The following is a 17,364-nucleotide window of genomic DNA, read 5'->3' on the forward strand; positions in this document are numbered from 1 at the left end:
CAGCCAGACTGTGTGTGTGTATGTGTGTGTGTGTGTGGCCACCTGCACTAACACAAGGCCAGGTGGAGGAGGTTGTGTGTAGGGAGTTACACCCTCCTCTTCTTTCTATCGCTGCCAAACCTCCACTTCCTCTTTTAGAAAACACTGTTTTTATGTCTCTCCCTTTGATCGTCTTTAAACTTTCTCCCTCCGCTCATCTCGTCACGACTCCGGACCGATTTCACGACGTCTGTAACTTCCGTAAAATATCCGAGCGAGTGAGTGTCGGTGCTGCTGCTGCTGCTGGCGTCCTGACAAAGACCAGTTCTTAGATCTCAACACTGACTTTCTGTATGTCAGAGAACAGATTTCCTTCTCTTGGTTTATACATTTAAACACATTTCTGATCTGCTGCTGCGTCACGAACGGTCCAGACCTCTGAGGTCGTCTGTTTTCAGTCCCGAGAGTCATTACGCATCACGTATCTGGAACAAACTCCCACAAAGCTGCAGGTCAGACTCTGTTAACCCTCTGGGGTCCAACTGGCCGTTTTTGACTACTTTTGATTTTACCATCATATTTCACCTCAAAAACTGTTTTGAACTTGACTTGTTTGGTGTCATTACTTTCAGCACAACCTCACCTGTGTGACTGTACAGTTATTTTTTCACTTTGACATAATGTATTAACACAATGGACCTAAAATCACACAAAAAACATAAAATCAGTGTTTAACGAACCATTTATTATCCCATTATTACTCAGTATGGAAAGATAAATTGCTGTTTTGCTAAATTTGTCACATATAACTATTTACATTTAAATGCAGGCAATGCCTCAGGCTCAGGTCTCACCAAACATGGCGGCAATATTTGCGAGAAAGCTCGGCGTACATTATTTATCATAAATCCAGTTTTACTTGGCCTATCAACAAAATTTAAAAACTGATATATAGTTAGAAGGCCGAGACTCGCTCAGGCTGCGTCTTGCTGATACATCATCTTAAATCGGTCGAGTTATTTGGACGTGCTGGTGCATCGGTTGACCCTGGAGGGTTAAATCAAGACTTTTTTGTTTGCCACAGCCTTAAACTGCTCTTATATTTTAGCTAATTTGTTCTATTTTTTAACTTGTTTTAATGTGTTTAAATCCAATTTCATGCCTCTGTAAAACACTCTGAATTGCCTCCTTAATCTGAATCGAAAAAGGGTGCAAACGGAATTTGCACCTTGTATTAACACGTCATCTGAATCTGGACACGTTAAGTGAATAAGGGAAAAATTCATGTGAGTGCAGCTGTGAGTGAGTCACAAGAAGAACGTGATCGCTTTGTGTTCGGATCTCAGGTGAGTGTTTACGTAACGTGTACAGCGTGCTGGCATCTGCAGGCATCATGACGCTGATCTGATTTTAGTAAAATGTAGGCTGGTGTTCAGATTTAAAGGGAACAAGAGAGAGAGAGAGAGAGAGAGACAGCGCTGAAGGAAACGTGGCTTTAGTTTCTGACGCAGCGTCTGAACTGTCATAAAAGTGCCAGAAGTTGTGTTATTTAACAGAACGGCGTGAAAAATGTGAGCAACGTGTGAAGATATACAGTCAGAAATCACAGCTGATCTGCTGCGAACACACCAGGACAACCTGACGCAATGTCTTTATAAGCAGAAAGGAATCAGCAGAATTCACAAGGGAAGAGCGAATAACTAAGAATTTGTTGCAGGCAGCGTTACACGAAGTTTATAAAGTTTCCACTAAATCAACAATTCAATGATTTTTTTTTTAAGGGAGTCTGGAGCTGATTTGCAGACGCATCATAATCCTCCCGGAGAACAGAGAGCCGATGTCAGTGAGGAGAACGAGAACATGTTAAATATACGAGGTGTGAATGGAAGGTTGGTGATAAATTCATTACTGAGGAAAAATTCAAAATCCTCTCCAGCAGCATTGTTGCTCCTGCACTGTTTGTTCCTTTCTCTTTCATTTCTTTGAGGATCTTTCATGCCGTCTCTCCGCTCTGATGAGCAGAAGGAAGTCTGGAGTTCTCGTCCTGTTATCTCATCTCCCACCTCCATCCTTCATCCTCTGGATTTAATGTATGCATGCATTCCCAATTCACCATATTCAGATCTGGATGCGAGCCCATCAGACCCTCATCTGGAACACGAACTTTACGATTACCACATGTTGGATAAGCCGATATTATTTATGTTTTGGGGCGCTCTTTCGACATGCATTGAAAACGTGTCCCGGTTGTTTTTTCTCTTTTTTTTTACTGCAGATTGCGACACGAAGCGTCTCGTCTGTTTACGATCAGCTCTCTGTGTTGCCGAGCCAACAGTGCATAATTTAATCCCACATTTCTGGACTTTTTGATCATTATGAGCAGGATTCTGCACAAATATCGTAAACAGCGAGCTTTTCAAGAGGCTGGCTGACGGAATGAAAGAGGGAGGTTGTGTCCGAAATACTGAATTATTCATTTTCATCATTAGCCATGTAGAACAGCTTAGTAGGAATAATCTTTTTTTCCGCGATTAGGGCAATAAAACTGAATATTTTGTGCACGTAAGCTCAGTCGACGTCTCTCTCAACACACACGCACACTTTCTCACACTTCTTACATTGTACTCTGGCTGGATTTCAGAGCTGGACGAGGTGATGCTGCTCTGGGCCGAGTCCTTGGAGTCCTGTTCCATCAGCTCCAGACGGGGGGACTCTGGGACACCGCCGGCCACCCGGGGACCACCAACACACTGAGAGAGAGAGAAGGGGTGAAAGAAATACAGAATTATGAGGCTATTTTGAATATTTGCATGAGCGGAAGCGAGAGAACGACGTGTACACTTCAACTTATTTATAACCCAACTGAGGTCGGAGGAAACGGCAACTCAACACCGACAATTAAGCTGCATTTCCATTCACTCGGCTGTCATTATCCTCCCTCCTGCCAGTGTTAAGTGTGTTTTTGGAAGCACTTTTCACCTGAAAACAGGCTGCAATGAAAATATACTCAGATCGAGAGCACACGGAGTCGACACACACCGCCCACATCAGCTGACACAAATCTCTAGAGCGTCTTCAGAGGCAGTTTGAAGGAAGTCCTGACCCTGATCTGACCTGCAGCCAGTTCGCCTGCTAATCTAAGGCTCAAAGAGGATGTTCATGTTTGTATCCAGCTGTTTCTTTTTAATCAAATTTAATTACATTCAGACAAAAATCTGAGGGGAATTAAAACAGAGATTATAAATATATAAATATAAGTATCAAAAAAGTTCTTTAATGTTCGTTTGTTTGTCGGCAGGATTACAGAAAAACTGTTCAACAGATTTCCCACGAAACAGAAGAAATTAAAGTTAAACTATTAAGAAAAGTTGAACTCCAGATTTTACTGGATGGAGGTTATTTGTTTTTACGACCACGTTATGACAGTTTTTGGACGGCGTCCCGCCTCTGCTCGCTTCACAGCAGCATGTGGGGGGAAAGAAAAAGCTGAACCGGCTGAGCTGTCAAGTCATGATTTTCCACTGCATTGCAAAACTACAGCAAGTCTGGAGGGTCAAAAGAGCATGTAGCTCTGTTTTCTGTTTATCCTGGCGTGTGCCGACACGCAGCAGGTAGAGAGCGCTCAGAGAAACCTCAGTGAAGAGATTCAAAGAGGGAGGAGGAAACGCTTACAGCGGCCAAACATCTTTTAATTATTTACATGTTTTCAGGAGAATTTACTTCTTATTAACTTCTCTGCATGGGGTAAAAAAATGAATGGTGTGTGTGTGTGTGTGTGTGTGTGTTTACCAGTGACGTGCTGTGCTCCAGCTTGCGGTTCTGTCTGCGAGGTTTGGTGTTTGAGTGCGGCGTCAGACCGGCCTGGAAGATGGTTCTGGGTCGAGGTGTCTGTCTCAAACTCAGCTGAGGCGCTCCGGAAGACTTGTCCTGGAATCACAAACACACACGGATTGTTTTTCTTTTTCCCCCTCCAGAGAAGATTTAAGTTAACACACTCACATTAAACGGTGAAGTGTTCGTACCTCGCTGTAGGAGTCCCAGGTGGTCTCTTCCTCCACCGACTTCTTCCTGTTCCTCTTCCTGTTGCCCCTCGTACACTGGTTATCATCTGGGAGGAGAGAGCGCGGCGGGTCAGCAGAAGGTGAGACAGATGGCAGGACAGAAACTCAATATTCTTTCAGGAGATAAAGTTCAGACGGACGGAAGAAGGACGGTCACTTCGGCTGTTGTTTTGCACACTGGATTGTTTTTGTTTTTAGGGCCCAGAAACAGTGAAATGTAATAATTATCAAATGATCTGCTCAGGTCATCACAACGATCTCTACAGCTTTGGATTTATAGAGTCAAAATTGTAGAAGTTGGAATGAAGGAAATTAAAGACAAAAAGTGCTACAATATTAATCTCTCTCGATCTTTTTCAGGTGTTTCAAATAAAAAGTGGCGCCACATCATCACCGTCTCTTTAACCAATCGCTGCACACTTTACCTTGAGGCGAGGCAGCGTCTCCGTTCTGCTTGGGGCTGAAGGGGGAGGGCGGTTCAGCCGCCGTCAGCGGGCTGTTCTCATTGGTCAGCTCCACGCCGCTGTCGTTCTCTGATAGGCCCTCGGCTGGAGGCGTGTCTCCGTTCACAGGCGCCTGAGGAGAGAGAGAGAGAGCAACGTCAGGGGAAGTGATTCATAAACTTCAGACTGAAGAGACGCCTGATTACCAGATCGATCGAGTAATTGATTGACAGATTTTGAGGAAGAAGGACAACAGATATGAAAGGTGGCAAAGGTGTAAAAGTGAGACCGACTGGATATTGTTCTTGTTCTGTTTTGGCATTTTTATCTATTCACGATGTTTCCTCTGTCTTTCTTTGTGCCCCTGTTCATTTTCTGCTTGATGATACCAGACGACTCTGGAACACGTCGAGGAAGAAAGCAAGTTATGAGAGAACGATTAAATGAGTTTGGAGAAAAGAATTTGTGTTTTTTAGTTTTTATTGTTTGAGCCTTTTTAACTGGAGAACTTCAGGACTTGAATCTCTCAGAGGAACAAAGACGGAACAGCTGTTTTTTTAATATTCGGCTCAGTGAAACCAGCCTGTGCATAAGAAGTGTGTTTCATGATTTATGGATGGATAAAAAGAGATAATCCGGTTAAAAGTTTGGTTATTTGAAGCAGTTATTTGAGCATTTTTAATTCAATAATGATTTGTTCCAAAGTTAGTCGTCAGCTGAGGAGTTTCGTGGAGGATATCTGTTGCTTCACCTGTCGTGTCTCCTGGATTTCGTCTAACTCAGACTCGACTCAGACAAACAGGAAGTGTTGCCAGTAACAACACGTCTCCACGCCTTCACCTGGCAGCCCACCCAGAGCTGAGGACGAGGACGGCGTGTTTGAGGTTCTGGCTGCACATTCAGTACCCGACAGCGTGATGACATCACTCCCCAAAGCCTCAGATTAAGACTGTCAGTCTGCTCATTGTGCATCAGAACCATCGTCTGCATGGCGGTAAGCAGCGTAGCCTCCAGGTAAAGCGCCTGCCATTAAATTGTCACCAGATATTACTGTAATTCTATAATCGCCAACTATTAACACCATGCTGAGCTGAGAGGAACCAGTTGAATCACAGCTCAGAGTGCTGAACGCCCAAAACACGTGTTAACCCCTTCACCACAACAGATCGTAACGGTGCCGGGTGCGTTTGTCGGCTTTCCAACTGGGTCACCTGCTTCCTGGAGCATTTCCCAAATCTGACATCCGACACAAATCATGTTGCTCAAGCTACGTCTCACAGGTGAAGCAGGACTAACATCTCCAACACTATGATGTCAAGACTTTCAAGCACCTTCAAAGCAAAGTCACATCACCGCTGGTTTAAAAAACGTCCAGACTGCAACAGTTTGCACGCCATGAAAAAAGGGAGCAGTCGACTGTATATGAAACCCATCAGAGTCTGAAGAGAACGGACGATAAAAGGATTAAAAGTGGATTATCGTGTACCGACTCCAAGCCTTGTTTTCTGTCTTCTGCTTTGTTGTAAAAATAAATAAAAAATAAAAAAAGAACAGTGTTTATAAGATAAATTGCTTTACACCTAAAGCTCCGGGGGATTAATAACTTCTGCACCATGGAGCCCTGCCCTCCTCCACCTCGGGGCACAGAGGAGGTGTGAAGGCAACCAAATCAAACACAAACGTGCCAAATGTGTCGCTACATTCAAACACATTTACGTGTCAGAGACCGTCAGGCACGCCCGCAGATCCTGCGGCGTCTGACTCAACACAAACATTATAGAAAGCGTACAAGAACAACACGGCGATGATAAATCTGCTCGCGGTGAGTCATCAGTCCGGACTGCTCGGCCCGGCTGCCAGGAGGATCAGCCAGGTAAAAAGCACAGGCGTTTCTCTCCCGCGTCACTTCATCGCACACGTCACCGCGGGTGAAAGAAGAGACGCCACGTGAAACCTGCCGGTGCGTTTCTGTTGCAACTCCGCTCAGCTGCTCTGTTCGGACTTGAACCTCCATCGCTCCACTTCAAGTTGTGATTCCACCTAATCCCTCCTGCTGCCCGCTCAGATCACAGGCGGAACGAATACAAAGGATGTACATTAGTTGTTCTTACTGGAAACACCTAGCGAGATTTACATGTGTGTGCATGTGCACAGGTGTGCGCTTGTGATGTATTGTATGTGTGTGTGTGTGTGTGTGTGTATAAGAGAGAAAAATGAAACCAGGGATGCATTAATACAGCATCTGGGCTAAGGCTCCATTAATTCTTATGAAAGCTGCTCAATGGTGCACGAAACCAAAAAACTAAGGCATCAGGGGCCTCGTGGATCCTGGGGACACGATGATGGTCCATGAAGCTCCTTAAAGCTTTTCCACAGTGTCACCGGACCAATCAAGGGGATGTGACACGTTTGACATAGTGGCCAAACTGTGTGATTACAGTCTGATGTGATGCACGCTGCTGTAAAAAAAACTTTTTCCCCATAAGCTTTTTTGCGAAGATGCGGGTCATTTTACACCCAGAGAGTTGAATTATTAGGTTTCTGGATCCAGTTTCCTGGGGACGTGAACAAAACACGAGCTGTTAGCTGCTGCATGCTAAGACAGACTGCTTACAGAGGAATAAATCCTGAGGATCAGAAGCTCCTGCTCATGATTTTTTGAAAATTCATCTGTTTACATCAGAAATAAGACAGAAAGATGTTCGGGCTTTAGATCCTATTTATAACCCCTGTTGAAGGTACATTGCTTTGTTTTAATATATATTCATGTTCACATGTTAAATTACATAAAACATGCACCTAAGAGAGTTTTTTAAATGGAACAGAAGTTTACCAGCGTTTCCACTAACTTTGCTAAATTTAACTCAAGAAAAGCTTTGCAACTACCGGGTTGTCGGTCGTGTCTCCGTCTCACACACACTGAGTCTTTATCCCTCAAACAATTTGGTGCAAAACAGACAGAAGATGGAACAAAGCGGAGAGAGCGAGCAGCTGTGCAGCACATGGAAATTGTGAGATTGTGCTGACTTTTTAAGGCAAATCACAGCAACGCATATCTGAGGCTGTTTGTGATTTTTAGGCGTCGTAAAACAGGGAATGCGTGCGGTGTGTGTGTGTGTGTGTGTGTGTGTGTGTGAGTGTCTTTGTGATGCCAAATTTCCACTGTAATAAATGAACTCGCTGAACCTTCGTATAAAGAGGGAGTGCTGAGAGCGAGAGCTGCCGGCGGGGCTGAAGAGAGAGAGAGGCTGAGACTGAGAGCGACAGAGAGGTCGGCGAGGTCAGCAGACACATTAAGGGATAATAATCCAGAGGCCGCTAAGAAATCTGACAATAGTCTTTAAGACGCAGCACATTAGCCAGGGGAAAAAAAACACCTGATGGTGGATTTTAACCTTTAACACAAACATTTTTTGACACTGATCCCTGAAAATGAAACTCTCACCAAAAGGTGGAACGCTCCTAAAGCTTAGTTCCATATAAATGTGGATAATTCGTTGTTTTGTCGTTACTGAAAAGTCACGTGAGATCTGGTGTGGATAGTTGTTGCAGTTGTTCCACCTTAACTGTCCTCCAGGTTACGTCTCACTCTGAGGTCGACTCTTCTCCACTGGCAGGACGGCGGCGAGCGGAACAAGCTGCTGCTAACATGAGCTGTTCAAAAACTTTCTTTTTAGTAACTCTGTGCACACAAACAATGTTGTCAGTGCTGGTGTTCATGTGTAGAGACCCTGGTGATGCTACCAGCAAAGTTTCATGTTGTGTCGAGACTTCTTACTGTTTTAAAAATACAGATTTTGATGCGATCGTAAAAGTGCCCGTAGCACTCCCACTGAAAATGAGTTTGAGCTGAAAACGAAAATACAGTAAATCTTAAAAGTGCCTCTTTCATCGTAATTATGCTTTTACACGAAGGTTTGACTCGTAAGTCAGATTCTAGTAAAAAAAAAAATACCACATCTGACCAGATGTTGTCTTCAACAACCCAAAATACAAATATATTCAGTTCCCTTTCATCCAAACTCGAGAAATGCAGTAAATCTTTTTCCTTGTCGAGCTGGAACCAGATGATATTTTGGGATTCTTAATTACAAACAAAAATTACCACTGAATAATTATCTATTGCCAGATTGATTTATCATTTTAGTCCTTTAACTAAACTCACAGTTGGAAGCATAAACCTGCAACCTGTAACTCCCTTTACTACTATCAACCCACAGTTGCTTCTTTGGACACACCAGGAATCACACCAGCAACCTCTCAGCTACTACAAACTTCCCCCACAGGCAGAAAAAAGAAAGAAAACAACCCGTGTGTGTTCTTGTCATATGTCAGGAACGGAGGACGGACAGCAGGAGGAGGTGCTGGAGGTGAACGGAGGCGAGGAGCGAGCGGAGGGTTGTTAACAGCAGGAACGAGTGATGAAGGAGGTGGAGAGAGAGATGAGAGAGCAACAGCTGTTTGTACGAGCCGTCGCAGATGTTTCGATCGTGTTACGACTACTGTGTGCAGGAGGATCTGTTCAGTAACCGGCTTCAGTGAAAACAGGGCTGAAACTGTGACGTTAGTTTAGTTTAGCGCGTGATTTCCCCGCAAATCAAATATTCTGATGGCAGGGAACTGAACCCCGGAGAAAATCAGAGCAGTGTGTGTTTATTAAAGCGCTCTCAGCTTCTTAACTCGCTCACACTGAGGATGTTATTCGGTCTAAAGAAGCTGAACTTTTCTCAATGTCTCTTAATAAGCATTGAATTTGAAACGGGAGCGCTGCACCTCCTCTCGGAGAAATGAACTTCGACAAGTACATTTCCGAGGACACGACCTTCGCGTCCTGTCGGATACTTAACGGTCCTGAGAGAGAGATCGCAGCTGGAGGAAATCTGAATCCCTGCAGCACAGCTGTACTTTATTGGCCTCGGCTGCCACAGCACGCTCCCATTACTCTAGCTAACACATTAAAACAGAACATGTGACAGACACACTGACCTTCAGGCTCATTTCAGCAACTTCCTGTTGCTCTCTCATGTAGCGACGCACCTGGCAGCCGTCCAGGAAAACCACCAAACCACCAGTAAAAGGCTTCTGATATGAACTCCAGCGGGGTTTTCCCTGCTGATGTCTGCACCACAGCGGCTGCTTGCAAACAGTCCAAAGGTCGGGCAGAGAAAACACGCTTCTGCAGGACGACGTGGGGCGAGGAAACACGGAGGATCTACAGATCACGGCTGCATCTTATTATGTTCACTGTCGTTTTATCTGTTGATTTCTTGAAAACACTTAAGAAGCTGTTTCGCTCAGACTGACTGATCGCTCCAGCTGTTTCAGATAAAATGTTCAGATCAACTGTGGAAATAGTGTTAGAATAATGTTAAAAGGATGACGAATTGTTATATTTCCAGACAGCTGATGGAGGCTGTTGTTTCGTCGGTCCGTCAGTGACTTTCAGTAGTTTTATGTTTCAAGGCCTCCTGACTTCTTGATCGACAGGGAAGACGTGTGCTACACAGCTACAGACAGACAGCCAAACCATGAAGAAGCGAGGATGAAGTACCAAAACAAGTCGGCCAAAAATGAAAAATCCACTCATCCTCTCCTCCCTCGACGCTGATGGGAAGTCAGGTGAAGTGTCGTAGTCCACAAGACAAAAAGACAATATTCTGCTGAACAACTGAAGCAGCTGGAGACAAAACAACCGAAGAGCAACGAATGGCTCCACACAGCTCCTCGCATTTATCCAGACAGCCCACACTTGCACACCCACTTAAAAGTGAATTATCTGACCTCGGCTGCCACAGTGACGGTTTTTAACCTCTTTTCAAATCAATTCGGGGATCTGAGGGCTTCAAGAGACCCGGATTCTCCCCGTCGTCTGAATGCTTCGACTCCGACTACGAAACTTCACCTGACTTTCCATCAGCATCGAGGGAGGACACGATGACTGGATTCTTCAGTTTTGGGTGAACATTTCTTTTTTTAATCAAAACACTCACTTGTTCCATCACCCAAAATGTGTCTCGTTCTCTTGTCCTGTAGATATTTCGGGGTGAAATTATCCGTTAAACAAGCAAATCAAGTTTTCAAAGGGTCGAGTTTCTGTGCCGTTTGGTTTCGTTGTTAAGGAGAAGAAGGAAGCAGACAAAAAAAAACAAAAAAAAACCAAGATGTCTGTCGCCTGTTGAAACTTGTTTGCTTGGTTGTTCCATCATGTTTGTTGCTGGATGTCAAAGGCCACAAACTCAGCAGCAAATAATAGAAAACACACCTCCAGTGAAAGTAAACGTCTGAACATTAAATGATTTATGACTCTAAACGACGGCGTCTTCTCTGCTACCCGCCGGCCTCAGAGGCACAAATCACAGCTTGAAGAACCAGTTCTGATAAAATATCATAAAAACAAACAAAACAATACATTTATGAGATGTAATGTACCAGAAAAAACAGAGCGATAACAACCGTGTCAGGTGAGAGGACGTGACGACCGATCCGCAGGTCGCGTTATCTGAGGAAACATCAGCCGGCTGCTGTTTCTGCCTGTGAATCTGAACCCCTAACAAACGAGTTTGACTGCAAAGTAAACAGACTCGAACCAGCTCGGATTACCTCTAAAGAGCAAAGTTGGTTAAAGATCCTTCCAAACGTTTGTCAAATCTGGACGCACGCAAAGAGAGGACAAGAAAAATGATGAAGATAAACGTCTGTGAGGCAGAACAATCATTCATTCATCACAGCAGACAGGAAGCAGAGAGGAGGACACACACATTCACACCTGGAGGCCGTGTGTGTGTGTGTGTGAACCTGATTTGCATCTTCAGGTTTTTACTCGACCCATAACTCACCTCCCGAGCCGTCCAAACAGACGGACAAGAGGAAAGACAAGAAAACACCTGAGGGCGCCTCCATCCGTCTCCACCCATAATCTCTGCTAATCTCACGCCGCCTTCCTGCTCCAACTGCTAACTCTGAGCCGGGGAAAAGGCTGGAAATTATATATTTCTCAACAAAAGTGCAAGTTGGAGGCTTTCTGGATGGTTGTGTACCAGACTGTAACTTCCTCACTGACATATAACCCTCCGTACACACTTAGATCTAAATGTAAAGCTTAAAAAACATTATATAACATTGGTTTGTGAGATTTATAGGTGCAGCAGATTCACACGAGCTGCTTCCAACAGACAGGAGACAAGTTTTAATCCTCTTTTCAGAGACAGCAAACAGGAAACACATGAAGGTTTTCCTCAAACACTACGCTGTTAATGTGGAAGAAGTACAACAACTAAATGATCACACAGATCGTGTGAAAGCAGCTGACACGAATCGACTTCAGTGACTGATGTACGAGGAACAGCGATTTCTCCTTCTACAAGTCAAAGAACTATAAAATCTTCACTCCCACAGGACTGATATAAACAAGCTAAGGATCTGTCTCGAGATAAATTATAGATGAGGCACTGTGGTGATTATAGATGCTCCCGCCTCCGTCACGTTTAAACCTTTCCTCTCCTCAGGTCGTCTTCTGTAAACACCGAGGGAGGAAACTCTGACAGCAGCAGACGACACGGTGCTGCTCCAAACTTCTTGGAAAGTAGAAGCAGAAGACAAAATAGAAAGCTGCTAAAATAAGTTCAGTTTGTTTTATACTTCCAGTCTCTGACCTCCTCCTCCTCCTCCTCCTCCTCGGTGGTTGCTGGCAGTGTTCAGCGTCAGTTCAACTCTTCCAGTGTGATTTGTGAAATGTTTCATTCTAGTTATGAGACGTGAATGGAAAACGGTGATGTCGGCCAGGTAGCTGTTTAGACTATTATTGTTATTATCCTTCATTAACCTGCCTTCCTGGATATGCATCACTCCTCCTCCTCCTCCTCCTCCTCCTCCTCCTCCCTGCTGCTGGCAGTCATGCCCAATGAAGCATTAAAGTAGCACAAATGATCCTCCCCTCCACTCTGTCTCCCCCTTTTACTCTCTTTTATGACACAAATACCGCAACAACAACGACGATCACTACAACTACTTTTACATCCACTGCCTCCGAGTCAAGTGTGTTCAACATGCATCTGTGCGGTAAAGCGGTGTGTGAAGCCTGGCGCCGACGTCACACACACACATTCCTCTCTGAGCGGCAGCGTGCCCCGCGGCGCTCTGACGGCGCTGTCAAAACATCTTAGCGAGGCTTAAATGATTAGCAGCGCAGGTCCACGGCTAACATCTGAACAGGACTGATCCAAAAAAAACCCCAAAAACGCCCGAGTGCAACAGAGTGTAACAAAAGACCTGCGAGGTAAAAACAACAAAACACCCACGAGTGCTTTTAAAATTTCTGCCTCTGGTCATTTTGGTCCGCGATGCTGCAAGTCTCAACTCAAAGACGAGGTCACGTCGTTTACAGGGTGGAATGAAGCGTGAAGTTCAGTTTTCATTACCTTGTTTGAGACTCTTTACAGTTGCATTAATTTAAAGATGCACACAATTAACTTCCATTTTTCCCCCTCAGCGAAATGACTGCAGTCGTATCCTTTGACTCCTGTGAAGTCAGAGTCGTGTCGGACTTTGTTTCTCTGTCAGTTTGTGTTTCGCTCTGTAACCTCTTGAATATTTGACCTCCTGTAGTTTCAAAACAGGGACAATGGGATGATCAGATATCCAGATTCTTTCTGCTTCAGCTTTGTCTGAAAAAAATCTGATTAAAAAAAAAAAGTCTATTTGCACAACTACTGTGCAACAGCAAGTGTGTTTGTGGAGGCCCAGGGACGGCAGAGTTCTCGTTAAGCTACAGTATAAAGTTGTATTTTCTTTAATTCGCCCACAGACAGTCTGCTGACGCCGTCCAGTTTTCTCGCTCTGCCCTCGGGCCGCTGCTCCGACTAAGAATGTGTCCTCTGTGACCCCAAAAACCACTCCAGAGTGCTAAACACCTTCCCGCGAATCCAAAGCTCAGTGAAAAACCAACAATTTTCTAAAATAGAGTGTTTTTTTGTTTTTTTTGGTTGATTTGGCAGAAAACCAAACTCAGCCCGGACACACATACCAACGTGTCAGCTCTGTTTTGTTTTTTTTTCTTTAAATGTCACGCTGTTGGTCTGTCATCTGAGATTAAACAGGATTAAAGGTGTTGAGGTGTATCACTGTGGAATAATACGCTAATGTGTCATCAACTGCTACATCTGGGACGGCAGCAGCTCAGATGTAATAACTGCTTCCACTTTAAATCCAGCGCTGAAGTGGATGATACCTGATCTGTTCAACTCAGGGTTCAAAACATCTCTACAACATTCATGTAGTTGAACAAGTCTTTAAATGTTCACCTTCTTATTTCAGCTTGTAGGTAATAAAGTTTAACTAGTGACTTGATGTAATTTATCTATGATTGATTGAAATTGAAGCTCCTGCAGCTTTTGATCGAATCACCTGATCATCAACAGGAAATGAAGCGTCCACAGGTGTTTAAACAAGCAGAAGACAACTCTCTGTTGTGTTGTAAACTCTGCTTTCACCACGTTTGTGGAAAAATGAGGGACAAAATACAGCAGAGAGGAAGCGAGTCCGCCGAGACAGGAAGAGGCGCTGTTTTCCCCGGTCGTTATCCCCAGATAACAACGGATGGAGGAACAGCGTTAATCACTGCGGAAACTCTACGCTGCAAAAGAAGAAGCCGCCGATGGAGGAGGTGAAGAAGGAGAAGAAGAGGGAGAGCGACAGAAACCAAGGTGAACAGACGGACAATCACAAGATGGAGAACGTTCGGTGTTGTGTCAGAATCTGTTCCTGGGTTGATATATTTCCTCCGAGACCCAAGACGCTTCACAACAATAATCAATAATTAACACAACCAGCAGTTTCACTCCTTTAACAGCACTGAGATCAGATTTTCTAGCTCAAACTGGGATTCTCAACAGGAGCCTTGCTGTCGAAGCAGCTTTAAACCAGCGAGAGGAGACAAACCACGTGAAGCATTTTCAAGATAAACGTCCGTCAGGCCAGAAAAAAGACGACCTGAAGCCATTTGTGTGCGTCGTCACAGCCGAGCAGGGAAACAGATGAGAACGTCGTGTTGACGCGCTGACGTGAGCGAACAGATGAGACTCACAACAGGTTCAACCGAGCTGCAGACGAACTTCTTGGGGAAAAGTTCTAGAACTTGTTAAGTTGTTTTGAACAGATTTAACAGGTGATCACAGTTTTTACATCCCGGTGAACACTGACAGTGAAGTCCTGGTCTTCCAACATGGCTGCCGAGCGGCCTACAAGGCTAAACTCAAGAAGAGTTACACTGAACTTTGTGAACTTTGAACCTGAATATTTATAAGTTGTTTAGTTTTCATCTTTCTGCTGTAATCCACTCGTTCCTGGATCCTGCACCTGCGCTGCATGCTGGTACCGTCACACTCGACCCGTCGGACTGACAGCTGAACAGGTAGAGCAACACGACTTGTGAGAACTGCGCTGCTCTCACAGGAAGTGCTCTGGATAAAATCACCCAGCAGATCATGTCACCTCAAGTGCAAAAACTTCAGCCTGCGATCTGCAGAGCGATAAGTAACGGCGCGCCCGGCGTCACGCTGCCTAAACTTGAAGTTAATACCTCCAGACTCCAGTCGTCATGCCACGCGTGATCAGACGGTTTGCATGGAGACGAAGAGCAGACAGAAGAGGAGAGGGAAGGACAAACAGACAGAAGAAGAAGAAGAAGAAGAAGAAGAAGAAGAAGATAACAAATGAGAGAACGAAGAGCGAGAACAGCAGATGGTGAAGGGAAGGAAGGAAGTGTCCCTCTCAGACGGAGTGATATACGAGACAGAGAAAGAGGAAGAAGTGGTAACGGACAACAGGAGCCCCATTAACTCTGTGAGTGTGTGTGTGTGTGTGTGTGTGTGTGGGTGGCTCTGCACGTAATGAAAGCGTGACAGTGTGTCGGTGTGTGTGTGTGTTGGTACATGTGAAACAAAGTGTGTGTACAGGTTGAGAAAGTTTCTGCAGAGTGTGTCAATCAGGAAATGTGTGTCTGTGTTTGTGTTTGTGTGTATGTGTGTGTTTGTGTGTATGTCTGTGTGTGTGTGTGTGTGTTTGTGTGTATGTGTGTGTGTGTGTGTGTGTATGTATGTGTGTGTGTGTGAACACTTGAAGCGAGCCCATTGGACGAGAACATAAAGACTCCAGTGTGCCGCCGCTCTAATGTCCTCCATCCTTCCGTGAATCCTAATGTTCTCGCCTCCTTCCTCCCTCTCTCCTTCGCTGCTGCCATCCTCCATCCTCTCTTTCTATCCTGCATTTCCTCTTTGTGTAGATGCAGCTGTGTGTGTATCAGTGTGTGTGTGTGTGTCAGTGTGTGTGTGTGTGTGGCACATGCATACACCCTCACAGCCAACATGCATTCTCAATTAGACTCGTATAACATGCTGGCGCTCTTGTCCGGGCATCTGCCCTGGCATTGACACACACACACTCTTTGAAACCACAGCTGGCAGAGAGGAGTTACGGGGAGTGGCTCTGTGTGTGTGTGTGTGTGTGTGTGTGTGTGTGTGTGTGTGTAAATGAGAGGGCTGTGGTTTTTGTAAATGTTTTCACTTTGACTTTTATTATTTCCAAAGTCACAAAGGAAAGGAGCCCACTGTGACCTCTCCTGCCTGTTGTGAAACCTGTGTGTGTGTGTGTGTAAGTGTGTGTGTGTGTGCGTGTGTGTGTGTGTGGGAGACTCACGGTGGCGGCCATGTTGTTGCTCTCCTCCATGATAGCAGCAGAGTATTTGTTGGAAGGCATCGCTGTGGCGGTCGACTGGTCCAGTGTCTGTCCTGACTCCTTTTCAAACCTGAGGAGACAAAATACACAAAAATTAAACGGTTTGCTTCCAGTTTCACTGCTGCACCAACAACTCAGTCAACATCATTACTAAAAGTTCAACAGATCAATCTGAGGTGATCGCTGCTGGATAAACGGCCCATCAGGACGAACAACTTATCCAACATGAATATGATTGTTTTGTTGCTGTTTTGTCGTTTTTTTATTCTACTGTTGTGTCTTTTTATTCGGGTTTGATTCTGTCTTTGAGTGCATCAATCACGCAGTACTGAAGGTCAGCTGAGTCATTATCGATTGATCTGCTGATCGTTTCAGTCTATTAGATGTCAAACTTGTGAAAGAAAATGTGAATCATATTCACTAGATCACAGGGTGACGACCAACAGCCCCAAAACCCAAACTGACAAAACTGAAAGAAAAGCAGCAAATCGTCACATTTAAGAAACTTGAACCAGCTGGAATCTTTACAATTAATTCTGTTTAGATCGACTAATCGATTGATCTACTAATTGTTGGCCTTTAACACATCAGAACTTCTTTCCTTCAGATTTGTCCGTCTTTCACTGAAAAAACCTTCTGACGAATAATCGGTTTGTGCATCAGAAACTCTGCGGCCGCTGCTTGTACAAGAGCGAAGGTAAGAAATAGACTGTTAAATATGTAGAGGCAGGAAAAGAAAGAGAGAGGGAGAGGAGAGGAGGAGAGGAGAGGAGGAGAGGAGAGGAGGAGAGGAGAGAGTAGAGGAGAGGAGGAGAGGAGAGGAGAGGAGGAGAGGAGAGGAGGAGAGGAGAGGAGGAGAGAGGAGAGGAGAGCAGAGGAGGAGAGGAGGAGAGTAGAGGAGGAGAGGAGAGGAGGAGAGGAGAGAGGAAGGGAGGAGAGGAGGAGGAGAGGAGAGGAGGAGAGGAGAGAGGAGAGGAGAGGAGAGGAGAGGAGAGGAGGAGAGGAGAGAGGAGAGGAGAGGAGAGGAGGCGAGGAGAGGAGGAGAGGAGAGAGTAGAGGAGAGGAGAGAGGAGAGGAGGAGAGGAGAGGAGGAGAGGAGAGGAGAACGCCGGCCTCCATGAGTGAGTAGCAGCAGATCCTACATGCCCAAA

At 45.0% G+C, this 17,364-nt stretch overlaps 1 protein-coding gene across 2 annotated transcripts in view; it reads right to left on the reverse strand.

Moving 5' to 3' along the window:
* The window catches only part of dnmt3bb.1 (DNA (cytosine-5-)-methyltransferase 3 beta, duplicate b.1), a 38,282-nt gene that overhangs the window by 14,070 nt on the left and 6,848 nt on the right, over positions 1-17,364 (reverse strand). For both annotated transcript variants that reach the window (XM_037104409.1, XM_037104410.1), the window contains exons 2-6: positions 16,175-16,283; positions 4,466-4,616; positions 4,002-4,087; positions 3,769-3,906; positions 2,598-2,729 (exon numbers count right to left, since the gene is read on the reverse strand). In XM_037104409.1, the coding sequence (XP_036960304.1) occupies positions 2,598-2,729; positions 3,769-3,906; positions 4,002-4,087; positions 4,466-4,616; positions 16,175-16,283 (616 nt within the window). The remainder of the gene's footprint in view (positions 1-2,597; positions 2,730-3,768; positions 3,907-4,001; positions 4,088-4,465; positions 4,617-16,174; positions 16,284-17,364) is intronic.

This window comes from Acanthopagrus latus, chromosome 7, assembly GCF_904848185.1.
Source record: "Acanthopagrus latus isolate v.2019 chromosome 7, fAcaLat1.1, whole genome shotgun sequence".
Lineage (NCBI taxonomy): Eukaryota > Metazoa > Chordata > Actinopteri > Spariformes > Sparidae > Acanthopagrus > Acanthopagrus latus.